The sequence below is a fragment of the Dermacentor albipictus genome, chromosome 4 (genome assembly GCF_038994185.2).
Source record: "Dermacentor albipictus isolate Rhodes 1998 colony chromosome 4, USDA_Dalb.pri_finalv2, whole genome shotgun sequence".
Lineage (NCBI taxonomy): Eukaryota > Metazoa > Arthropoda > Arachnida > Ixodida > Ixodidae > Dermacentor > Dermacentor albipictus.
In genome coordinates, this window is record NC_091824.1 from 172857635 (window position 1) to 172885134 (window position 27500).

The 27500-nt window shown below is 47.3% G+C and overlaps 1 protein-coding gene across 1 annotated transcript in view; it reads right to left on the reverse strand.

Annotated features, from left to right (window-relative positions):
- The window catches only part of bru3 (bruno 3), a 1518741-nt gene that overhangs the window by 1297203 nt on the left and 194038 nt on the right, over window positions 1-27500 (reverse strand). Inside the window, exon 4 of the mRNA XM_070537810.1 lies at window positions 10353-10456. Coding sequence (XP_070393911.1) covers window positions 10371-10456 — 86 coding nt within the window. The 3' untranslated portion in view covers window positions 10353-10370. Of the gene's footprint in view, window positions 10457-27500 lie in introns of the transcript that reaches the window.

Consider the following 27500-nt stretch of genomic DNA (forward strand, 5'->3'; position numbering starts at 1 on the left):
TAAAGCTTCAGTTTGCATACGCATTGAGCCCCGAGAGACTCGGTGGCCCCCTTTGCCAGTGAATTATACAAATATGATAGCGTCGCTTCGCAGCCCGCAGCTCGCCTAAATGGACGACGTAGCCGCGTTGTCGTTTGCGCGCCTCATCTGCGCGGAAGCCACAACGGCTGACGAGAGGGCGGGTGCGAAGCTGTGCAGTCTCAATAAAACTGTGCAGCATCGAGGAAGATTCAGCGGATGTCGGACAAATAGCAGGAGAAATTCAGAGAGCTTTCGCGGGTTCTAACGGTTGACGGTTGGCCGTAGTCCCCGCACTGGGCTATCGGGATAAAGCACAGACGAATTACGCATCGTTCTCCTCAGGGAGTTATTCTATCGTGCTGGTCTGTAGATAGTCAGCGCAGACAGTTACAAAATCTGCACATTATTTAAAGACTGGTCACCTTACATCTTTCCTCAATGCTGCGCAGGTTATTTACCATCGGTATCTGTAAGGGATGCCTGATGCAAAAAGAAAGAAAAGGCGTATGGCTGGAAAGCTTGTGCACATGACCTGGACTTGAGAGTTGCGCTGTGTAGACATTAGTGATAACGGGGACGATGAAGCAAAATAGTATATGAGATGTTTATAGGCAACGTATACACTACAGATGCAGCTTAATAAAGGGACCAAAATGTTTTGCAAGTTCATCGCCTTGTTCACCGACGCTACGCCCACTTTGCACAACCGCTGCACAGTTTTAATAGGCCTCGGTATTGCTGCTCCTGAGCAGTGCCACTGCTTATGCGTGCACTCATGGGCCGCGCCACTGAGGCAACGAAAACGCGACTAAATTTCATCACCCGGAAAAGCCAGCGCCGTCGCACGCGCGCGAAATCACTGAGAAGTGAAAGCACCGCCTCTACACGGTTCTCGCCACAAACACGCGACGACATAAATGAAAGCTAAAAAAGAGTCAAGAAGAATACGCATTACATGAAGCGAGCAAATGCGCGTTAAGAAGGGAATAAGGCTTGATGGAAGCGCGCGTGAGTTAAGTATACAAGAGGGCGCTGTAGGGCTGTCTTTTTCTGCTGTGTAGTGGCCGTTGGAATCACCCTGCGTCAGGCACAGACGGACGCGGAGGGTACAGAGGATAGCGTGGGCAACGGTAGAAAGGGAGAAACAAAAGAGAGAAAGAAGAAGGGCAACGAAAGAAGGGAAGTAGCGGCGTGGCACCGTATAGTATGCTTGGCAAAGCGAAAAGCGTGCCTTAATAATAGCGACCCTGGGGACCGTCCCGAAAGGGAGCGAGCTCGCGCTTGCTCAGTAATATGACCCCGGAGTGAAGAAGGAACGAGGCTGGGGTAAGACGAGGAGGAGGAGGAGCAGGAGGAAAGGTTGCGCTGGTTCCCTGTGATAAAGCAGCGGCAGCCTTGCAATACAAGGCGTGGCACAAAGGCGAAGCGCGTTTAATGAAGACATAGTGTGCTCACACGGAAAATACCGTCGAGGAACATTACGTGAGCTTGCGGAGAAATACTGAAGTTGAATTACTGGTGGACGCTGGTGGAGGTGGCGGACAACGTGCGGACGCATTGAGCAAAAGTGGATTGCAAACGCGGGCGACCAACCCGGTGGTGTGTGAATGCTCCCTGCGATGTCAACGTCTACAAGCAAGTAATATATAATCTCAGCGAAAAACGAAAGACGCGCCGGTACGTATGCTTCAGTCGCAAAGCCAGGGAGCTAAAGCGAGATTTCGAGAAGAGGCCATCATTTTGTTGCCATCGCCGCCGCCGCCACCACCGCCACCACCTATATTATCATCGTCGTCATCGCCCATGTCTTACTATTTAACCTCGACTACAGAGGAAAGGCGTTTCCCCGTCATCTCGGGTTACCCTTTCATGCGTGAACAGCCTCTATCCTACCCCTGTAAATTCCCAGTCACCTGCCTACATTTCATTGCCATCACTGTAGGAAAGTTCATCAATTTCCGAAATTACACACTAATCACTTTTTATAGCCGTTCAGGAGAATTTGATAGTATCTTAACTGCCGAATATGGCTGCCCTAGCCCTCTGCACGGCACGATAAATAGTTCTTGGGGCACAAAACAAATGAACGCCAAAATCTTGCTACTGTGCGTTGTGTAGCGCTGTAGCATCAGATGTCTGCAGTGCTTCATTTTGCATCAGAAACAGTCAAAGTGCAGACCTTTTTAAACAACAACAAAAAAGCAGAAACACCTTTCGTCACTCTGAAAACACGTAGCAAAAGAACACTCGGAGTGCGTTGTTTGTTCCCGCAGAGAAAGACGCACAGCAGGTGTCCTTTGATTATTTTTTTTTCATTCAGACGTGGTTAGCAGAACTTTACACTAATTGCAACAAAAAAAGAAAAGAAAAAGCAGGAGTGTTTGCTACTTCTACAGTTGACGGTTGCCAGGTGTGTAGAATATCCTAGGCCATCTTCAAGAAACCGAGTTTGTTGAGAACATGCGATTAAGTGTTATGTGTTATTCCCGTAAGCTGTTTATTTTGTTCCTATAAACCATTCGCGTCACACTTAATACGCATTAATGCTTACAAAACACAGAAGGTGAGATATAATAAACAGCAAGAATTATTTTTTCTCTTTTTTAACGCAGCTGTTTCTATAGTTATGTTTTGAAATGTAAACTGCAAACTCTTTGGAAGACGGACAAACGCGGGGCTGCCAGTGCCACATATTTTGCTACTTTCCACCTTGCGTCCAATTTTTTTTACTAATAACCAAGTGCAAATTCTGTTTTGTTTTCCTTCACTCATTTTTTTTTGCACGCGGATTGCGCAGCTTACATGTGCGCTTCTTGTACGCTAAACATCTGACCGGCAGCTGGTGTGCGTCCGTAATGGTAACTGATGACTGTCGTTGAGAATGTATACGCCATCGAATCGAATTACAGTGTTCTACATGCTCGACTAATGCAAGACCCCTCTGCAACAGCAGCAACTAGAGTAAGCTAAAAATAAAATAAAGGCGACACCGATAGGGCAGATCTTACGCCGAATCCACAAATGAGCGAGCAGCAGACTGCAGCAGCATCAAGCGAAGTTTCCAGCCGGCGCCGTTGACGGCGTAATTAGAACAAAGGGCGAACGCTAAATCGCGGATTGCCTCTCGGCAGGTCAGTCTGCGAAGACAACAACAACCGGATTACATGGGCTGGCGCGAGAGGGGGCGGCTGCTGCTTTTTTCTGGGGACGGGTGGGAAGGGGGCGAGGGAGGGGGGGCCACCCCGCGGCACGTACGTCTCGCGCGCCAAGAAGGCCACCCAAATCCCCACGGGCTGCTACCGAAGCTTACTCGCCGGGGATCCGACTGCGCTATCGACCGGCCGAGCTGGGCGTCGGAGGAATCGCGCTCTGTCTCCGGTGAACTGCGGTCAGGTTGCCCCCGGGTTGTGCCACTGGTCGCCGATGACTGTATTGTCACTCTCTACGATGCATTGAGAGCGGGTCGCATGAACACAATGCTTGGAAAGGACGAGTTACGAGGACGCCCGTGTGGAACTCCACGTGTCGAGAATCGGATGAACGAGATATTTTAGATGCGCCGTCCTGACATACTGGCTTTCATACGTACATAAGGCACGAAAAGGTAAAGCAACTATTGATAATGACGACGAAGAAATATTGCTCACCATAAAGCTTGCTCGTTAAACTCGGAAACAGGAGTCAGTAGGAAAGCAAAAATGCTTTTCTTTTTCTGTCATTGCGAAAAACGTTCCGGCTTGACAATGTACGTGGATAAACTAAGTATCCGGTTGCAAATTCTTTATTATATCCTACGTGTGAGTAAAGAGCAGCCCGACACTTGGCTACCAGGTAGACGCTCCTTGCGCGCTACTCAGCCTGCACTATCGAAATGAACCAACTAGCCCAAATAAATGTTTTATTTCTACAGAAGCTATTTCAACTGAAGGAGCGGAGAGCGAAAAAGAAATAGAGGCGTAGCCCTAAATTTGGGGAGGAGGGGGGGGGGGGGGGGAGGGACGGTAGGAGCTTCACAGCTAAGTCTCGCTGGAGCAGCGACGGCTGATCCAGCTGGTATACGTGGAGAGGCGCGAGCTGAGGGGACTATGAACTAACGGATCCACCCTACGAGCAAGATCACGCCACCTGGTTATGACTTAATGTTTTTTTTTTCCCTCTCCCTATTTTCCAACTGAAGTTTGGAGAAACTACGTTGCATTGCAAGAGCGCGCGCGGTTGATAAACGGGAGTAAATGTATAGCGACGCAATTTTTTCTCGCGTTTAACTTAAGTGACGCGGACAAGTTTCTTGAAAACCTTTGTCGGTTTCTCTTGCTCTTCTGTTTTCTTGCCTACATACATCTAGACCGCTCCGCACTAGTGTCGAGGTTCGCACACCGATAACCTGTGAGAATGATCCAGGGTCGCGTCAGCAGGCGCCACTTTCCTCAAACATTTTCCGGTATACGGTACAAATAAATTCGCGAGAAAATATGCAACGTTTGTTCCGGATTCCCCCCGATGTGCTCAGGCGCGTGGCTGTTCTGTTAACATCGGATCGCTCTTTGGGTGGCGGTTCCTGTGGTGACTATGATCGGCCTTGAGGCGCTTTGGGATGCGTTAGTGCTGGTATGTAGTGTTCGTATGCTTTTGATTTATCTTTTTTTCTCGTTCTTATCTTTTCAAAACCTTTCTGGTATTGATGCTTCAATATGCGAGTTTGTGGTAGTAAGCCCTCGAATACCTATTTACCGTTTCCCTTTCCTCTTTTCCATATTCAATAAACAACAATGTGGCTACAGATCTCATGCGCTCGGAACTGCAGTACAAGTGCACCACCAGGCACGCCCCGATAACAGGTCCTCATCGTGACGGCTGTGGCGGCATCAGGGGCCAGTGTAACGCGAGGTGACACAGCTCCGGCCTCCCATATCGGGGCCCACTGTGTGTGGGTGCCAGCCACACACTTGGAAACAAAAACTTTTTCTTCAGTCCCCGCTCCCCCTCTCGCAACGCAAGCGCGCGCTCGATATCGGAAAATCGATGTTAACTGCAGAGTAGAACGCGTGCCGCTGCCTCGGTAATGAAGCAATGGGAATCGGCCCATTCAGAATGCGGAGGCTTATAAGAACTCATCATCCCTGCTAACCAGGGCCTCGGAAGAAGGCTGGCAGCCCCGACTGCCTCTTGCTGTTGGAGAACTAATGGTGCGGCCCCTTCGCCCGGCGCCATTTACTCGGTTGTTTGCTCGGTCGCTCCATTAGCAAGCTCCTCTTCTATTGCACTCAGCGTTCGCCCTACATCTTGTCCAGGAGTCGTTCGTTGAAAAGAAAATACGTACTTCTTACCCACGTATTCTATTGGGTCTCCCAGCTGGGACTGGATTTTACAAAGATATTCGCTACTAAGGATTGTTCTTATGTGCTTGACGTCTCAGCCGTCAGCTCTTTCGATCGGCCGCCGCTCGCTCTACGAGCGGCATTGTGCGTGCAGACAGAGATCCCTACAAATACGTTAAAAATTAAATTGTGGGGTTTTATGAGCCTAAACCACTTTCTGATTATGAGGCATGCCGTAGTGGAGAACTCCGGAAATTTCGACCTCCTGGGGTTCCTTAACGTGCACCTAAATCTAAGTACACCGGTGTTTTCGCATTTCGCCCCCATCGAGATGCGGCCGCCGTGGCCGGGATTCGATCCCGCGACCTCGTGCTCAGCAACCCAACACCAAACAAATACGTTGTCAACCTTGTTGGAGTGACGCTCGTCGAACGCATTTTGCCCGAAATAACCTTACAAGCAGCGAGCAGCAGTGCGGAGAAAAGTGTTTGTACGCCTTCGTCCCATCTTTTTTGTGGTGGCGAGTAGCCAACGTGACATACAGTTACTTGCTAGCAGACTAAGCAAAAATTTTTTTCAGGTTGGGCGCTGATAGTTATTTTATACATTTATTCATTTACCATTATTTATTTTCTTGGGAGGAAATAGCCGGGTCGCAAAATGCAGGTCATTAAAAAATGCCGCGCTCACGTTCTCAGAGGCATAAGGTAGACATTGCGGAAGTACACAAGCCGGGGTGAAAAGATTCTAGAGTTTTACGTGCAAAAACCACGATCTGAAGCACGATCTGAAAGCGGACGGCGCACTGGCACACACCCACAACGGGCTATTGGCCAAGAAGTGAGCGGTATATATATTCTGCCACCAAGTAGCTCTCTGAGATGATTGCAGCGTGCTGGTGAATTATGATTTCCATACTATTGCACATACCCACAATGGGGGACTGGTCAAGAAACGGCTGGTACACTTAAGCTAAATAAAAATAATTGGAAAAATACAAGCCGATATATAAGATGTGTCACATTGCATAGCACGCGAGAGCACACGCGCGCGCCTGTTTCCTTTTTTTACGCCAGGGATGGAGGAGGAACTAAAGGAGAGAATACACAGCATTTCATTAACCGCTTGGTGAAGTTTTTGCTTCCAGCATGCCAGCTTGTGCGTTATATCTGCACAATTTTGTCGTCGTGTTCGTGATCACCGTGCGGACACACTTCTTGGCCGATCCCCGTTGTGGGTATGCGCCATTGTATGGTAGAAGGAGGAGCAGATTTCAGTGAAGAGAAAGGAAGGGAGGTCGGCCTGGAGAGCGTGTGTCTAGCCTGCTACTCCTCACTGGGGTGAGGGGAAGCGGAAGCGCCGCATCTCGGAAATCTAATTGGCGCTAGCAAGTGAGAAGCGCACGTGCCGTTGGGGTCTAGTGGTTACAGCATCTAGCTGCTGTGCTGGGGGAACGAGGTGCGAATCCCTCCGCCGGACGCGCTTTTACTCTTCTTTGAGCGAATGCGAATCTACTCGGCGAGAACCCAAGCTGCGAAATAACGCGAAGCAAGGAAAGCATTACGATCAGTAAACAACGCTAAAGAGAACGAAGAGAGGGACACAGACCACAGCGCTCACTAATAACCAAGTGTCTTTATTCTTTCAGTCAGCGCACATATACTGTACCGTGTTGTTTAGCGCTGTTTACTGCTCATAATCATGAACCAACCAGCCCAAATGCGTACTCTTCTGCAGTTCATTTCTACTACATTGGGCTCTTTTCCTTCGTGTACGCCTTTCTCGTGTTTCCGTTGTTCAGTCGTTTGCATCAATTTGCTTGCCACCGCGACTTGTATGCTCCCCTCTACACTTACTCGCTCAAGCACTCTTACTTACCGCCGGAAGTCACCGTGTTTTTCGTGGGGCTGATGCCTTCAGAGGGCCACATAAAGAGAACGTGCCGACTTTTGCACTCGGAAGCATTTCGACAGGTACGCTTCTACAGCGACTACTTGCAGGTTGTGAACCAGAACTAGTTGTATTTCCACAGGGCTCAGAAGACGTTACTTCAAGATTTGCGACTGGCGTCTCAGACAGCCGACTTGCTGTGGAGCAACTCGTTCGACTACCTAGGAGAGGACACCGGAATCCAGGACAAGGCCAAGGGGTAACGATACTCGTAGACGCCTCAATCCCGAAGAATGCTGCGGATCTACTCAAGCTTGGTCCTAAATTTTGTGAGCATCCTGTTCTGGAGAAGACGGAACTGCTCAGCCTCGTCAGGACAGCTGCTGGTAGAGCAAAAAGAGATGAAGCTGACAGATGTATCAAAGATGGTGCTGGCTGCCTGCCCCAGCAGGTTAAAAAAGGCAACAGAGTTCGGCTCCGCACGGCAGTGACCGTCCTTCGAGAAGCCGGGCTCAAGCTGCTCCTATCTGTCAAAGAAGGTGGCTTTGTCGTGATGACTGGTGGCTTGTACAAAAGCAAAGCAAATTCGGCCATTTTAGGCAACTTAAGGCTCTTGCGAAGGCGAAAACAAGGGTTGTTCAGCTCTGAGAAACGGTCGCGCTTTCGAAGCTAGCCTGCTCCATAAAAGCCGCAAAGGAACCACTTTTTCTGTTTTTTTCAGCGCCAAGACTCACAGGAAACTGTGCCATTTCCGGGCCTTTGTTTCTGAGCTCGCAACCTGGCAACGACAAGTAGAAGTGTTCCTGCAAGAGTTTTTATGCCTCCTCGACACTGATGACCCCTTCCTCATAAAGACTCCAGGTTCTGTCTCCACCTTTCTCCATGAAGAATGTCCAAAGGCTGTCCGAGCCTTTTCTGTGGACATCAAAGACTCTTTGCCTCGAGAAGATATATGCATCTAAGTTGGCCATCGCATTGACAAATATGGTGTTCTTAAGTTTCAGAATGCATATGGTATGAATACCGACAGGTTTTTAGAGCTCTTAAGGTTTTACAAGGCTTTCCACTTTCATCAGCATGGAGGATAAGCTTTTTATATAGAAGAAAGGTGTGTGCATAGGTTCATGCATTGCTTCTGTTCTAAGCGACATTTTATTGGCCAGCTATGACCGCAATCTTAAAACTAAGCTCAGCCAGACGAGCACTGTACAAGTGATGCGATATGTTGATGACTCTTTAATTTCTTATAATACTAACACTCCTGACACGCAGCCTGCTGCTGGTATAATATATGACTTGTTCCGCACGGTCTTAGATTCCTTTGACTTGACCACAGAGCAACCGTCAGACAATAAGCTGCGTTTCTTAGACTTGGAGCTCTCGTTCTCAAGCAACCATGTATGTTGGGGCTGTGTTCCTTGGTCTCATAAGAGCCTTCTTACCTTTTCCTCTGCGCACTCAAAGATAGTTAAGCGCGGTATTGCAAGATCTTGCATGATGGCGGCCCTCATCAGGTCTTGTGACCCCCAAGTATATGTTAACTTCGAATTGGGAGTAGCCACGCTGAAGCTCGCAGGTTTCCCGTTACCGCTTTTAACAAGCATCGCTGAAAGCTTCGCAACAAGCCTTAAAAGAAAACAATCGGCAGCTGCTCAATCTGAGAATCACTCACGGCAAATGGTTGCGGTCATCCCATATTTGCACCAGGTTGCGCATAATCTTGCGCATAAAACTTGTAGTGAGGGGAACCGCCTTCCTCCTTCCATTGCCTAAGCTGTGGACGTGCCATCTTTCAAATGAGCACTTATTGACTACCTGATGTAATAGCACCACTACTTTTGTTTAAAAACTTGCAATCTGTATTTTTGTATTTGGTTTTATTTTTTGTAATAGCACCAATATCTTTGTATAGAAATATGCACTTTGTATTTCTGTATCTGTTCCTATATTTTCATTGTACCCACTCCCTCTCTAACGCCTTTCCGGGCCTTGAAGGTACTGAAATAAATAAATAAAAAGCTCAAAAAGTTTGTCAGCAGGGCAAGCGTTAGGTTGTTGTTCACTGCCAGAAATAAGTTAGGTAGCCTGTGCCACCAAGTCAATCGGGTGACCGAGAACAAAAAGAAAGTTATAAAAAGCAGCACAGGCAGAGGTTTGTTCAGTGTGTGGCTTATGAGATTCCTATTTCTCGTAAGCGTTTCTATATCGGTCAAACGGGGCGGTGCACCAATGACCGCATGCGCGAACACTCAAACAAAGTTAACAAAAAAGTTAGAGATGGTCAATTATCACTGCATTGCAATAAATGGGGCTACAAGCCGTCTTTTAAAGATGTGACCCATTTGTCAAAATACCGCGATGACCGCGCACGCCTTATTTCCGAAGCCTTTCACATTCATACTAGCGGCGAAGCATGTGTAAGCCTCCCCTCCACTTCTCTCCTTCCGAAGGAGATAGCCTTCCTATCCCATTAATTGCAATTTATTGCCCCTGACAAATGAGATGCTTTACAAGACTCCCAAGTTCTCATACGCGACGCACTGACTGGGATGCTTTTCAAAACAAGCTGGAAGAATCCTTCAATTGTATAATTTATCCAAAAGAGATGGAAGAGCGCATTACAACAGCAATGCACGCATCAACACGCATCACACAAACAACAAATTCAAGAACATCCGTTGACGTTATATATGAAGAATTGCGGGCTGTCCGACGTCACGCCGAGAGGAAATACAGGCGAACTAAATTGATACCAGACTTGGGGACGTCACGCCGTGTGCAAAAAAAGGTTCAAAGATACTTAGACAAGCTCGACAGACAACGTTGGAGGTGCTTTTGCACCAGCCTGTACCCAAGAAAACCGTTGTCCACTATATGGCACGTTGTACGAGCCCTACCAGCTTCTCCTCAACAACTACGTCCCTTCCGAGCTTTGGCTATCATCTAGACGCGCAGTGAGAAGGAAATCGCGGAAGATTTCTGCATGCACCTCTCTGTATCTGCAACAGCGGTAGCTTCACTATTCAGGTGCGCTCCTCAAACAATGGACGATCGTCTCCATCTCCCATTCACGCTGCAAGAGCTACGTGCAGAGATTTCCTCTTCAAGACACTCGAGTGCGCCTGGGCCTGATGGCATTACCTATTCTACCTTGCGCCATCTAGGCCCTCGAGCGACTGAAGAGCTCCTGGCTTTATAGAATCCGTCTTGGTCCTCGGGAACTGTGCCTGCACATTGGAAGACAAGCAAGATCATGGCATTATTAAAGCCAGGCAAGCCACCCCATGCTATGCTTTCCTACAGACCTGTGGCGCTTGCCAGTCGCATAGGAAAAACCATGGAACGCGTGGTCTTGACGCGCCTCGAGTGGTTTTTGGAGAAGCCGAATGTATATCCAAACGCGATGACAGGTTTCCGAAAGGGTAAGTTGTCAATCGATAGCGTTATTGACCTACTAACTGTTGAACATCAGAAACATCACCGTCGATTGACGGCGTATGTCTTTCTTGATATCAAGGGTGCTTTTGCAATGTTCTACACGATGCAATTTTATCTACCCTTGCAGAATATGGCATCGGTGGCCGTATGCATCAGTGGATAGCCAGCTATCTTCAAGAGAGAACGATATTCATGGCAATTCTAGACGGTGAAACAAGGAACCATACCGTCTACAGTGGGGTGACTCAAGGACGTGTACTGAGCCCAAATTTATTTAATGTGGTTCTCGTTCGACTCGTCAAAGAACTCGCAGGCACAGTCTCGGCCGCTGTGTACGCAGGTGAAATATGTATATGGACCACGAGCTTAACTCGCTTGCAAGTGTAAACGAAGCTGTAGCGTGCGGTGTAAATAAGGTCGACATACCTAAATAGTCGCAGACTGCAGCACTCACCGACATAAAGTGTAACCATGGCATTTACACAGAGGTCAATGGCCTGCAACCCCGTTATGACTCATGGGAAGATTATACCTTCGGTAACCCACTGCAAGTTTCTCGGAGTCATCATCAGCCATGATTTATCTTGGTCAAAGCATTTCTCCGCATTAAGAAAAAAGCTGGACAGCTTTACTCAAATCATTCGACATATGTCTGGAAAATCGTGGGGGCCATCCAAATCACCTCTCCTGCAGTTCTACCAGGCGATTTTTGTTGGCTGCCTCCGCTACAGTACAGCTATACTTTCTCGGGTTAGTACAACTGCTGTACGCACACTTGAAAGTGCCCAGGCTCGGGCACTGAGAATTTGCCTAGGACTACTGCAGTTGTGCGTCTACTGGGGCACTACTGCAGAGGCACGCGCGTGTCCAGTTCGAGTTTATCTGCAATATGAGCCATTGCGAGTACATCTAAGGCTACTGACTAGACAAAGGAATCATCCACTGACAAACATCACAAACATACGGCCTACTCGGAAGCCGTGTTGGCGCAGCAAGACTTAATGCCGTCGGACTTCGACCCGCATGACATACCGGAAGTTGTAGTCTGGACGATGGCAAAGCCAACGGTGATACTCTCAATCCCCGGAATAACGAAGAAGTCCAAAATGTCGCTTGCTGGGCTCAAGCATTTCGCGTTATCCTACATTGCTTACAGGTTTGGATACACCGAACATGTTTTTGCAGATGGTTCTGTGACACAGACCTCTTCCGCGGCGGCGTACACGGTACCTGGAATGGGGATCGCACACCGTTTCCACATGGGACACAGAACGTTGTATACAGCAGCTGAGTTGATCGGAATTCGAGCAGCAATTCGCTGCGTCCTGCAAGAAATCCTGGAGAAGTGGACAGTCTTCTGTGACTCAAAACCCAGCACTGCAACTCATCAACAGTTATATGAATCACAGAACCGCATATAGTCTTCTGGTTTATAATATCATGTCTTTGCTTGCTGAGGCGTCTCAATCCGGGCATACCATCGTGCTACAGTGGATTCCTAGCCAATGTGGAATAGCTGGAAATGAAGAGGCTGACGCGGAAGCAAAAAAGGCTCACACTGACGGAAACATTATAACAATTCATTTTTCCCGCTGAGACCAACGCCTTGCTCCATAACTCCATCAAAACTTCTATGGCGCGACAATGGGAAAACACCGAACATCAACAAGAGCACCTCCATAGACTTGACGCTGGTTTACGATTCCGGCTTCCACTTCGGTTGCGGATCGGCCATGAAGCACTCATCCATCGATTACGGCTGGGTGTGGCGTGCACTCACCGATACCTTCACAAGATTGGACAAGCACGGGACCCTGACTGTAGCGTCTGTCAGACTCCCGAGTACTCACGTACTTTACATGTTCCCTCAATATGCGGCCGAACGAAGAACATTTAAGTCTAATGTTGACTTCTCGGACTCCTGCCCCTTTTCGGGAGAAGAGATTTTGGGCGCGTGGAGACGAGTTGACTGTGCCCAACGTGCCATAAAGTCATTCTTGAACTTTGTACGTGAGACTAGTTTAGACCATCGTCTCTAGAACCTATGAGACGTGCAGACAGTACGAAATGTGTTTGCGCGATAGCTTTTTGTATGGACCAGATTACTCTTGCGTATATTGTGTCTACAGTGCACATCCGCATATTGGACAATGTGTATATAGTAGCTCATTGTATCATAACATAATCACCAGCCACCTACCCTTTCCTGTATTTACCAGTTCGCCTTTCCCTAGTGAGGAGTAGCAGGCTAGATACACGCTCTCCAGGCCGACCTCTCCTCCTTTCTCTTCATTAAAATCTACTCCACCTCCTATTTCCCCCGCGCATACTGAATTTTTGTTCCCTTGTGCTTTGAGATAGCGGTAGAGTATACATATGCTGACAAAGAATAAATATACTTGGTTATTAGTCAGCGCTGTGGTCTGTGTCCCTCTCTTCATCATGTTGTTTAGCGCTGTTTACTGCTCGTAATCATGAACCAACCAGCTCAAATGCGTACTGTCTCTTCTGAAGAAAAACATTGCTTTAACAATATATTCCGAGGTTCACCTCCAAAACCTCGATCTGATTATGAGGCAGTGCCGTAGCGGGAGACCCCGGATTAATTTGAGCCACCTTAGTTCTTTTACGTGCACCTAAATATAAGTGCACAAGCGTGTTTTCATTCAGCCTCCATAGAAATGCGGTCCCCGCGGCCAAAGTCAAGCTCTCGAGTTCAGCAGCGCAGCGCCGCAGCCCCTGAGCTACTGGGGCAGGGTTTGCCAAGGCGAGCAGATGGCCTCCTCTAAGCTGATATACGCTTCTCAAGTAGTAAAACTCTCGTACATCGTTCGACGCCATATTTCTTCATAGAAGGAGGTTGGAATGCGCAACAGTTTGACGATACACACAGAAGAGACACACACCACAGAGCGCTACTTGCAACTAACGTTTTATTCCCTTGTCAGTGGAATAAATACAGGAAGATACTCAGGGGGGAGGGCGGTAGCGACAAAACAAACAATCAAACAAAAAACTAAAATAGTTTTGACAAATATTGCCATCTACCAATGCCAAGCCGGCTTTGTCATGCGATCGTTTTTGCTGCACTCATCACAAAAAACCCCGGATACGAAAATTCCCGATTAGCGCTTGAGGAAATCTAATTCCTTTGCACTAAGGGAAACTGAAGGCGTGCTCACGCACATACTACCCAAACGCGCAATCTCAGCAGCTTCGATTATCTCCCGCGTTATTTGGCTGCCATCTTTGCTCACAATCTTACAATTCTTGAATAATGGCCGACATCCGCAATCTCTACAATGTATCCCAAGGTGTCCAGTGACTGTTCCTGAAACGTTATAATCATGTTTCTTTAATCTTTCGTTTAAACATCGTCCAGTCTGACCGATGTACTTTCTGCCGCACTGAAGTGGAATGGAATATACTACTCCTTCAGCGCAGTCGACGAACTTCTTTCTGTGTTGTGTTTCACAACCTCGTTTCTGTGTGGCACCTGGGTTAACCTTTGCACACATGCTCAGCAATTTCTCCGGTGCGGAAAACACCACTTTTACCTCGCATCTTTTACCAATTTTCTTAACTCGGTGCGCGATCGAATGAATGTACGGCATCACCACTATTTTTTGTCGTGTGCTTGGATCGCAAGGCTCCTTCCCAGATAACGGAGCCCTGGTTCCGATTTCCTTGAACAAACATTGTGCCACAGATACTAATAGTTGTGAAGGATAACCTGCCTCTGTGAACCTGCGCGTTTGCTCCCGAAAGCTGTCAGCAATGCTATGATGGCACGACTTTTGCAACGCGTTTCTGTAGCATGACTTAACTATGCCTCGTTTTACGATTTTGGAATGCGCAGATTCGAAGGGCAAAAGAGGCTTATTTGCACGCGGTTCATATTGCCAACAACAATGACTGGAGCCCAGACTTAGTTTTAAGTCAAGAAACCTAATTGCTCCACCATCTGGTTCTTCACTTGTGATCACCAATGGCTCTAGCCCCTCTCTGAAAATACTTTCAAGGTTTGTCAACAGCGACTGATGCTTGTTATCAACGTTGTCCACTAAAACTAAGTAATCATCAACAAACCTGAACACACGAGCAACCCGTGAATTCATGAGGCGTGCGGCTAGGGATTTGTCAATGTTGGCTAGGAACAGGTCACTCAGAATCGGTGCAATAGACGAACCTATACATATTCCTTGTTTTTGAAGGAAAATGTCTCCATTCCAAGACACGTAGGTGTCTTGGAATGCACAAGCGCAAGCGCACACGCACACGCACAAGCGCACACACACGCGCGCACACACGCGCGCGCGCACGCACGCACACACTCGCACACACACGCACACGCACACGCACGCACACGCACACGCACGCACACGCACACGCGCACACGCACACGCACACACGCACACACACGCACACGCACACACGCACACACACACACACACACAAACGATACAGAACTTTTTCTGTGGGTACTGTCACGCAGTCTGCGAAGGCGTTCCTAGGGTCACGCAGTGTCACCGTCCAATCCTACGTCACACAGTGTGCATCCACAATTTCTCACAAAGTCCTGTGTCCTTTCTGTAACGCCGCAGCGCCTTCATAGCGGATCGCGCTGATGTTCGCGTAGGCCAATTTCCAAGGATGTTCTTTTCCGTTAGTAGGCGCTTGTCAAGTTGGTCTAGAGTGGCAGAGAGCACTGCTCTTTTCGGGTTGAAACGAGAGCCCTCACAAATAATTCACTTCGCCCCAACATTGACCATTGCTTCAATATGTTTCCTATACTTCCACATAATATAAGCACCGCGCCTCGTATAGTTCACCTATAAGGATCGGGGCAGGAAAGAAACAACTATGCATGATTCGTTTAACAAGAAAAAGTTAGGGGAAAACGGGTATTCAGCAATTATTTTGAGAGCCACTGATTAACCTTCTCACGTTTTTTCGTTATTATCCTCTAATTCTCTGTCCTGTAAGTATATTGCAACAGAACTGCTTGTTGACCTAGGTGGTGCTTCCTAAAGACATGTTTTTTGCCGCACTGTTAAAACACACACAAAAGGAAGACACATAAAAGACAACACAGGCGGCAATTTCAAATGATTTAGTTTGGGCTGTGACCCATGAATATATATACAATGATGTCGTTGATGTCGACAGATGTCGTTGGTGACACCAGTCACCGAAACCCTTTCACGGAAGGTTAAAGGTACCAGCGCCACAAGGGAGAAAGAAAGTGCCAGGACCGTAAGACCTGCAGTGATTCCTTATGTTCATAAGGTCTCCCATAGTATCAAGAAGGCGGTAGGCCGGTATGGCGTACCCATTGCCTTTTCTGCCCCCGTCAAACTGGTTCGACTCTGTTCGAGAACCACTCCCGAGGAGACCGATTCGCAAGGCTGTGGCAAAGAAACCTGGCGCGTCCTATGGGAAATGCGCCACGGGGGTGGTGTACGAAATTCCCCTTGAGTGCGGCAAGTCCTACATAAGACAGACTGGACGCTGCATAAATGAACGAACCAGGGAGCACGAACTAAATCTAATGAAAGATGGCGGGGCACATTTGCCAGCGCACTTGGTTTTTGGCAGAATCATAAATCAAACAGCACGTGAGTTAATGGAAGCTTACTATATGAAAAAAAGGTTCAAGTTGCATTAGCAGTACATCTATCTTGCTCTACAAATCGGAAACTAGATTGTTTGACCACTGGATAACCTAGGTTCGCAAACGCCTGCGCATGCGTGTATGTGCATTCATGGGTCACAGCCCAAACTAATTCAGTTGGAAGTACTGCCCTTGTTGCCTCCTATGTGTCCTCGTTTTTTGTGTGTTTTAACTTTGCGGCAAAAAACATGTTCTGTCCTATAAGTTAGTGCCAAAAAGATTTACCTATTCGTTGTCGAAAACTTGTGCATCACTTTGCGCCATAGTCTGCAATTTAAGAGGATGGATGGATGGATGTTATGAGCGTCCCCTTTGGAACGGGGCGCTGGGTTGCGCCCCCAAGCTCTTGCTACTATACTGCCTAATGTCCTACCTAGGCTAAACAATGAAAAAACACACAAAAAACACTATGAACTACCACGCCCAAATTTTCTGATCCCCTATTGCGAACTGTGCTTTTGTACGTCTCCGTCTTTTGTTGTTTCCCTACTTTCCTTCCACCAATATCGATCGCCTCTTACTAATGTCTACTGCGGACATGTTTGCTTTACCACTGCTCCCGCTGAACCCAAGGGCTTCAAGGAAGCCAGTGGTGCCTAAATCGACCGCTGGGTAGACGTCTTCACATTCTAATAAAACATGCTCCGTCGTTTCCCTAGCTTTACCGCAGCAAGCACATGCTTCTTTTTCCTTCTTATATCTCGCTTTATAGGTGCGTGTTCTAAGACATCCCGATCTCGCTTCGAGAACTAATGAGCTTCCATTTGAGTTATCATAAATGTTTTCTTTCCTGATTTTTTTTCCTCCTAATTAGTTACTCATGGCAGGTTCCTTTTCCATTGCCGCCACCCATGAGATTATTTCAGCCTCACTGACTTTCCGCTTGACCTTCTTTGTTGCTGCATTGCCCACTCTGCAGGCCGCATACTTGCTGGTAAGCTTCCTAGTTCTTTTCCTGCACTGTGAATCAATGTTGTTTTCTGTACAGATACCTGAACACTCTCCCAGCCCATTTACGTTCTGCCATATTCCTCAGCCGTTCCATATTCTTCAGCAGAGAAAAGGAGCAGCCAGCGCCGCCTACTTGCGCCAACGTCTACTCGAACACAGATAACGAAAGAAATGCAGTGAGACGTATTTCAAGGTTGGCAGTGAGCTACGAGTGTGAAGTGACTATGTAGGAGCCTGGTCATAAATAATGTACGAGATGGGTGATAACAAAAAGGGCTGTCACCCCGTGATAGTCAAATGAACCTTCCGCACTTCTCACACTTTGTGGAGGGCGTAGATGACGGTGGGGGTACATGCGGAGAATCAATATATCGACACGCGCTACATTAAGGTCTTTCTTTTTTTTTTGTTTATCGGATAACCACTGTTAGAAAATTATCGCTCAATGCAAGATGCGCCTTCATGCATCGGAACGTTCTCCAATGACGTCGTCCAATTCCTAGTGAAGTAATCTTGTCTAATCATATCTCGTGCGCGAAGCGAATAGCGGTTCACATTCTGGAACCTACGCGAGCAACAGTAATTAGGCTGCAAATGTACGATGAGTTATGCATATATGGCTGAAGCACTTATTCTGTATATCAGACCCCTACGACCGATGATTGTGCTCGCCGCTATCGTCGTGTTTTTCGTGCTACCTTTTTCTGATGCCAAGTTCGTCTTATAAAGAGTTACTCCCGTATTTGGAAATGCATCTTAGCTTGAAGACCCTGGTTCGCTTGATCTAAATGACGCCTGGCGTGAGCGTGCCCAGATGACTCATTGCGTTCCCTTCGGTGCGTTCATGACAGTCGTCACTTAGATCAAGTCTAGCATAGGCTTCCAGCTAAGATACATTCCTCAATACGGTGGTTAGACTCATGATTTAAAGTTATGGCACTGTCTTGTTCTTCACCATCACGACAACGTGACAATGTGATACAGCCACCACTAAAAGCTGCTAACAATTTTAATGTAAACTAAGACAGCCCAACCGACACAAGGACAAACAATCGGCCGCTTGGAGGCAAGGCGCAACAGAAAATCACAAAATAAAGGTGTTTCTAGTTCTTTTTTTCTAAGCAGCTTGTTGTATTCGTCATTTTCAACAGTTCAACTTTTGTTGTGACGCAAAAAACCACCCACCAACTTTTGTGTCCGTATCCCTTTAAGTGACTCATACCTCCGATTGTCTGCAAAACGCGACATGCGGTACAGAAAGTTATGTGAGCTCGCCTCCGGCACACTTGCGTTCGTGCCACTGATCGCACGCGCGTTCGTCGTCGTCGCCTTCCGCAGCTGGCTCCGATGTCGCTCATCATGTCAGCGTCCCCATGCTGCCCTTCACACTTGTGCCAATGCTCTCGCATTCGTCGTTGCCTTCCACAGCTGGCTCCGATGCCGCTGATCATGCCAGCGTTCCCATAATGCCCTTCATGCTCGTGCCAATGCTCTCGCATTCGTCGTCGCCTTCCACAGCTGGCTCCGATGCCGCTGATCATGCCAGCATTCCCAAACCGCCCCTCGCGCTCGTTCCAATGCTCTCGCATTCATCGTCGCCGTCTTCCACAACTAGCTCCGATGCCGTTCATCATTCCAGCGTTCCCATACTGACCCTCGCGCTCGTGAAAATGCTCTCGCATTCATCGTCGCCTTCTTCCACAGCTGGCGCCGATGTCACTCATCATGCCAGCGTTCCCATACTGCCCTTCGTGCTCGTGCCACTGCTCTCGCGTTCATCGTCGTCTTCCTCACAGCTGGCTCCGATGCCGCGCATCATGCCAGAAAAAGGCAAAGTTAATTAGGATAGAGTTAATTCGGAAACTCAAGCCCACGACCTTCTGTGGGTCTCAAACCCACGACGTTTGGTGTTAATTAGGGCTAAGCTAATTAAAACACAATTAATTGATGTAGCGTCAAAAAATCACTCGAACCTACTACTTTTAGTGAGAGAAAAGTAATAAGAGGGAAGGCGTTCGAATTAGTATATCAAGTAATTTAACTTTCTCTTGAGCGCGCAGGCTTGAGCGTGCAGACCTTCTTTGGCGTATGCTAGACACTGCCAATTTTTCTTCCTCTTGAAAAATAACATTCCCGTTTGCCGCTGGTGCCCTAAACACCATCTTGGTTATTGCGGCAGCCTTTTTAACAACGACTTCATTTTAATTACACGACAATTTCAGAGAGAAAGAGACAAGAAAGCATCGAGTTCAACCTGAGACGTGCGGCCGGTTTGTCAGCCTGCGCAAATAACTATAAAGAATGAAGGGAACGGATAATGTGGGAGAGGGGACGGAGTACTAATAACACCCTATAGAAGTGGTTATCACGCTCACAAGCGGTCGCTGAAGCCAGTCGATTTCAGAAGCTGCAACAGTGACAACATGGCTTTAAGTGCGCGACTCATGTGGGCACGATACAATACTTTTCGTTGCTCCAAATTTCCTCGAGTACAGCTAGTTGAGCACAAACGCAAGAGGTGCTCGATAGCTTTGCAAAAATCATCGGAGGGTGCGTATAGCACAGCCCAAATTCACTTTTGCGTGGATATAACTTGGCGTTTCCAAACATAACAGTGGCACCTCTTTCGCCAACATTTCCTATATCAATCAATCAATCAGTCAGTCAGTCAGTCAGTCAGTCAGTCAGTCAGTCAGTCAGTCAGTCAGTCAGTCAGTCAGTCAGTCAGTCAATCAATCAATCAATCAATCAACCAACCAATCAATCAATCAATCAATCAATCAATCAATCAAGTCAGCTACAGGCTGGACTGTTGGGGTAGTTTTGATAACTTTTTTAGGAAGAAACGGCTCTATGCGCCGTGCTTCGATGCGCATCGACCCACCCCTTGTGTCATTGTGACTTCGGCGAAGGTGTCGTGGAAAACGGCTCAAGCCAACCATAAGACACTCGCACGGAAATACACAACACGAGGGTTCTTGGCGAAGGTTCAAGTTTATTGTTTGCTACTGCATGTACAAAAAAAAAACGCGCTTACGTTTTATATACAGCGTCAGTAGGTCACAGAATGAGAAACTGCCAGCGGGACCTCCTATCGTTAGTGGATACATAAGAGTATTAGAGCAGCAAGAACAGGACGAACAAAATAAAAACGTCAAGAACTACTATCTGTAGGGAAAAAGTTATAATAAATGGAAAACAGTTAGATATTCATTAAAACAGCGCCATACAATAATATCACAAGAAATGCTCACAAACGAGAATGTCTAGTAATGTAAAAAGATACGCATTTCTACACATTACTGACAAGGAAAACCTTGTTTTACAAAAATATGAAGCCTTTCGTAACGCTTTCGTAACAGAATGCTCGTGAACGCGTGCCGTGGCATCTTAGTCTGTGCCACATGGTCGATATTTCTTATATCATTTGCTCTCACGCTGCTTTCAACCGCTTGCTCGTATTCTTAAGCCCAACAGGCCACGTTGTTTATAACATGTTACGGCGTCTGACGTTTAACTTTTCTCTTTCTTTTGGTGCGCTCCTTGCTCCCTGCCTCGACCCCTACAAGCTCGCTCAGCGGCATGCTTATGGCTGATACAATCAACCAGGGCCCCCACCAAAGCGGAGGGCCGCCGCCATGGTGGGCAGTGGGTGCGGCCGCTTCCGTCCCAACGATCTCCACGTCGCCACCCCTCGCACCGTTACTTCGCCCCACCGCAGCGAGCGCGCCGCGGCTTTGATGGTGTGTAGTTTATTCATGAGCGCTTCTGGTTTTTCTTTCTCTTTTCCCGAACCACTGAGCTCTTGTACACTTTCCTTTGTGTCACTTCTGAAAGGTACCGTGTTCTGAGTCATCGCCTTGACACCGCCGATGCGCCGGCCGACAGGAAGAGACCACTTCGTTCCACTGACACCGTGTGTTAGATATGAATATTCATTAAGAATTTGACGAAGCGCATCTGACATTGATATTAGCCTCGGTATTCTACTTTTTTTCTCTCAGATTTCCAATCTGCCCTTCAAATTCGCTCTCTTCACTTATGACTTGACTGGCTGGGTTACTTATGTTAGGACAGCACAGGGCCGAAATAACGCTGTAACTATGCCGAGGGTTAATAAAGGATACGTGACGAAGGTAGATGTACTCTGCTGACTGCTTGTCTCTCTCTTGTGAATAGCTTCATTCTGCAGCTTGGTGTTATTCTTTGCATACCTCATTTAAGGGGTTGCATGTTCTCAGAACAAGATAGGTACCAAAAGGAAAAAGTATACATGCGTATCGTTCTACATTTTTCAATCGATTAAATATTTAGGAAAGCGTGCCTTAGTACATGGCAGAATCGCAGGTCTTGTGGCGCCATGTTGGAAGACCAGCACGGAAACGCAAGATACGCTTTCTTACGTATTACACGCTTCGTTTCAACGTAGAACATGCTTTTATTTGATGCTGAATGTTTTTAAGAGTCGTCGTTTAAAAGTGTCAACTTTGTTTACATTCCACCCGCCACGATAGCTTAGCGACTACGGTGTTGCGCTGCTAAGCACGAGGTCGCGAGAGCGAATCCGGGTCTCGGCGGCCACATTTCGCTAGGGGCTAAATGCAAAAACGCCGCTGTCCCGTGCATTGAGGGCACGTTAAAGATCCCCTTGTGGTCAAATTTATTTCGGAGTCCCCCGCTAGTGCGTGCCTCCTAATCAAATCGAGGTTGCGCACGGAAAAAGCGAGAATTCAATTAAAGTCAAATTGTTTTCGTTTCTACCGCACAACAGAGCACTGACACACGAAAAGGAGACGGGTAGATAGGTTGCTTCGTGTATCCGAATGCAGCAGAAAGCATCGTCAACATTTCCACTCAAAAGCGCCCTCTCTTTAAAGGCTTACAAACGCATGTGGTCGTGCGTTCTGCTCCCCCGATGCATACTCCCCACTCTGCAAAGCGTGCGAGGCCCGCGCTGACCTCGATCGTATTATGTGGCAATGCCCCAAAGCCTCACCCACCAACACCTCCCGCACTAATACACGCATCATAACTGCGGCCGAGCAGTGGGCGACATTGCTGCTCAGCTTGGACCCAGAGGAGCAGCTCTGGGCCCTCCGGATGGCCGAAGACGCCGCCAGAAAGCGAGGACTGGCTGCCGTCTGAGGAAGGGGGGGATTGGGGGTTAGTCTCCCGACCCTCGGCACCCCTGAACCCCATCAAGGACATAATAAAGTTTTATCTCTCTCTCTCTCTCTCTCTCTGGCGCCAAAGTGATATCATGGTATAGGCAACTGTCTAGCAATAGTGACAAACTCGTCGTCGAGAATGACATCAATTCGCCACCCGTTTCTCCAGTAACGGACTGGTTTTATGTAGTCATTCATTTAATTAGATTCTAGTTACTTCTTTCTCATGATCCACAGGCCTAGCGGCACGTAGGCGGAGCATTACTCGGGACCCTGACGATGCGCGAAAATGAAAGGAGCTGTAATAGCTTGAGCAGAATGGATCGATTATTCGATTAAGACTGGATTTCGGGAGAAAAAGGAAAACCGACAAAGTGAATATTTCATTGTCGAAATAGTTCTTGTCGGAAACCTTTCAGGTGGATATGCCGACATTAGTACGAGGCTAAAATGTATTGCAAGGGTATGCTCGAAGCTAAGAATAAAGCCATTTGAGAGGATTGACGAGAGCCGGTCGATATGCTGTATAACATTCCAAGGAACTGACGAAAAAGAAATCCCTACAGATATATTGCGCCAAATTTGCAGCTCGGTAATCAGCCTAGAAATTACAGTTAGTTTCATAAGTGTTCATAACTACTAACATTAACTTTAGCATACCATTTTCCGTTCCATCGCTCTTTGCGAGGCCCTTATTGTCATTTCAGCTTGCTTCGTGATCCTCTAAGCTTCGGCATCACAGGTTTATACGGCCACAATGCATCAATATTTTATCGTTCTATGGGACAGGAAGCGAATGAGAAACGGCGTATTCAGCATGTCATGGCGGATGGACCTCAATAAAGTTTTCCCCATCCATCGACCGGGCAGAGTGATCGTCTCCGTGATGGTCCACGTGCGGCGCTTTGCCTCACGTGGAATAGAAGGTGCAGGGCGTGCCCTCGAGGGGGCGAAGAAAATAAAAATAAATGACGGTTGAAACTCTGAACATGCAGTTGGGTTGTTCATCGCCAGAGCCAATCACACTGTCGCGGAGGCAACTAATACAAAGAAAGACATGTTTCGGCGCAGCGCCATTGTGGCAAAATCAACGTGGCATTGTAATATATGACGAGTGCGGGTGCAGGATACCTGCGATGGAAAAAAAGCTTCGTTGCACGTGCAAGAGATGTAGATATTGTTCTCAGACCATAAAATTACGCCACGGTGCACTAATTCTCGAAGCGTAGTAATAAATTGTAGCAGTGGAAACCTCTTGTTCAGCTGCGCTGAAGAATTGACCAACCTCTGAAACAACACCAAGAGTGAAGGAGTGCTGGGAGCGTGTCGAGAAACTCGCGGAGTTGTGAAACCACAACTTTAGATCTTTTCCGAAGCGACGGTATAAGCGAACGCAAAAAAATACAAGCTGCGCGCATTCTAGACTCACGTTCGCGCGCTCTCCCGGACCAATATTGTGCGTTTCAAAAAGAGACCCTGCAGACACTTTGCACTTACCGAACTTCCGAGCGCCGGCACCGTTCAGTGGCAAGCACTCACTTAAAGCCCGTAATTTATGCTTTTGTAGACTGACAGTGATCAAGACTGCCTGTGCAGCGGCCTATATTAAGGGAGGTGTAAGAGAGCGACGGACAGCTGGGCCGAGAGCTCTGCGTCTCGGCAACCGCTGCGGTAGAGCGATCAGCGAATATACGGAACACTCTAATGATGTGTAGTAAATTTTGCTAAGAACATTCATTTATTTGGCGACTTTCTATATAACCACTCTTCTTTGTTCCTTGTTTTCTGTTGTTGACTACCAATAGCGTCAGTGAATTTGTATGCTACATAGAATGAAAACTATGTATCATGTATTCTTGACGCATCACCCTTCCTGCAATGACCCCAAGAACGGAGTTGACAATATCAAACAAACAAAACTAAAAATCCCATAAGCAATTGAGGAATGCAAAACCTAGGAAAGAGTAAATGAAAGAATGATAAGCGGAGGAAGAATGAAATGAACCACGGAAACAAAGAAGCACAACGGATGCCTACTTGCGCGTTGCTTGCGCTTTGACTTCGGCGCAGCCATTAATCAATCCTTCTAAAACATTGCTCCGGTGAGCAATACAGAAAGGGCCGTACAAAGGACGCAAAAAGAAGGAACACATAAAAGAAAATCAGGATTCTGAAGGGGAGTCCTCCTCCTTCAGCCCAGCGGAAAATAATGGGCCTGTGCGGCTGATCCGAGCGGCTCAATCTCTGCTTGGTGCCCCCCCCCCCCCCCTCCCCCGACCGCTGCATGTGGAGGATTTCTTCGATCGCCTCCCCGTCTCGTCGGGGGGCGGTATATCGCGGTGGTTCCTGGCGGGAGACGAGCGTGCGTTGTGGACCAACCTTCCACCAATACCGCTGCTGCTGCGGGCATTGAGACGCCCGGACGGCGCGGTCGGATGAAAGACTCGACAGTAACCCGTCCAGTGTCTATAGCCTAAACTGACTGACAGACAGACAGGCAGACAGACAAACACACACACACACACACACACACACACACACACACACACACACACACACACACACACACACACACACACACACACACACATCGGCAACCGCTATCAAGGCTGAATACCAGAAAGGGAAATTCCTAGCTTGAAGCGATTGGGGGAACCATACCAGCATCACGGAATAAGCAGTTTTAAGCCTTCTTTGCATCCAGCGGGCGATCCTTAATTAAACACTGCTTGAACCTGCCTATCACCTCGTTATTTGATATAGACTTAGAACGTGAGTGCTTCGTGCGCTTCGGAGACTTTCTAAGCTCTCCGCCATGATACTAACCTTGACCGGACACTTAGTTCACTTCCTATGTGGGAGCTTGTTCACGTGCGCATTCGTCTCTGCATATATATGCTTCATTGAAACATTGAAATTCGAATTATCAGTAATATCAGGTCAGGTGTCATCATCATCAGCGTATCATTATTTATACCGTAGGGCGAAGGCTTCTCCCTGCGATTTCCAATTATCCCCGTAACTCTAATGATCCATCGATCGGTTATCTACCCTACGCATTACATGGCCTGGCCAGCTTCTTTTTTTTTGCTTTTAATCTCAGCTAGAATTCCCGTTTGCTCCCTCATCCACACTGCTCTCCTCCTGTCTCTTAACGTTACGCCTTACATTTTTCGTTCCATCGCTCTTTGCGCATCCTTAACTTGGGGCCGTATAACGTAAAACTATTCCAATATGTTTTTATTCCAATCTCCTGACGTCAAATTTGCGTGACCGCCGACGCAAGCATCGGGCGGTCACCCGCAGGGTTGTCTGAACAAACAAATCAAACTGTCTCCTCCTTCACAAGAGGTCATTTTTGTTTGCTTGAAAAACGAATAACATTGCCTACACTGAGCAGCTTGTCTTATCTAATTGGCTCACAAGAAGCGAGGGGCACGCTTAAGTGGAGAAGGATTCAATGGGGCCGATCTACTGCACTGAATATCGATAACCGGATAACCGGTTATCCATGCTCTCCGGTAGGTGCGAGTAGCCAGTGCCTGAGCGATCGGCGGTAGTCATCTTTTATTGCTTTCGGAACGGGGCAGCCTGCGGCTATTCAGAAGAAAATTCAGTTTTGTTCGGCATATTAATGCATCTTTAACGTGTACACGTCACTTTGATGCGGTGAGTTTTTGCGGTTTTGTGACGTCGCGTGAGAGGCAGGTGAAGTGGGTGCAGCCTGAAACCTTTTGACCAATAGCAGCGGGTTAATGGCGAAAAGGCGTCGAATGAGAAATAAATATTTTTCTTTTGTTCAGTCAAATTTGCATAATCAGTGTGTACATGTCATATCAGATGGGGAGCTATAGCGGTTTTCATTACGTCGCGTGACAGACAGGTGAAGTGGAGGCGGTCCAAAAACGTTTTTGACCAATCGCGCAGGGCTGATTGCAGAATTGGAATAGAAAAGTTTGGAACAGGTTTACGTTATAGCGCCCTTGATCTCGAGCGCCTTCGTTATCCTCGAAGTTTCGGCCCCATATGTTAGCACCAGTAGAATGCAATTATTGCGCACTTTTCTTTTCAACGGAAGTGGTAAACTCCCATTCAGGTTCTAGTAATGCCTGCCGCATGCACTTCAGCCCATTTTTATTCTTTAAATTCCCTTCTCATGATTAGGGTCCCTTTTGAGTAATTGACCTAGATAAACGTGCAGACTGGAGGCTGACTGGCAATCCTGAATTCTTGTTCGTTTGCCAGGATATTGAACGTTATCTTTACCTTCCGCATGTTAATATTTAACCCCATCCTTACACTTTGTTGGTTAAGGTCCGCAATCATTTGTTGTAACTCGTCCCCAGTGTTGCTGAACAGGACAATGTCATCTGCAAACCAAAGGTTGCTGAGATATTTTCCAAGATATTCATGTATGCCTGCTGCACTCTTTGATTACGCGAAGCCTCTATGACAGCTGGAATCTCGAGTGAATCAAATGCATTTTCATAATCTATGGAAGCCATATAAGGAGGCTGATTGTACTGCACCGATTTCTCGACTACTTGATTCGCGAAATGGATGAGATCCAGTGTAGAATATCCCTTCCTGAAGCCAGCCTATTCTCTTTGTTGATTGAAGTCAAGTGTTGCCCTGATTATATTGGAAATTACCTTGGTGAATATTTTACACAATCCTGAAAGCAAGCTGGTGGGCCTATTAGTCTTCAATACCTTAGCGTCTCCATTCTTATGGATTAGTATAATGTTAGCATTCTTCCAACTCTCTGATACACAAAAAGTTGTGAGGCATTGCCTATCAAGCATGATATCTCCTCCATATTTGATTAAATCGACTGTTATTCGATCTTTTTCTGTCACTTTTCCCCCGGTCATATCTTGCAAGGCACTTCTAATGCCATCGCTAGTTATAGAAGGAAGACTATGTACCCTGTTCATCCCTACTTCGAATAAAGGTAGCGTGGCTACTCTGGGTAGTCCACAGGTCAGTATAGAATTCTTCTGCTGCTTTTACTATATCATCGAAATTTCACATGACCTT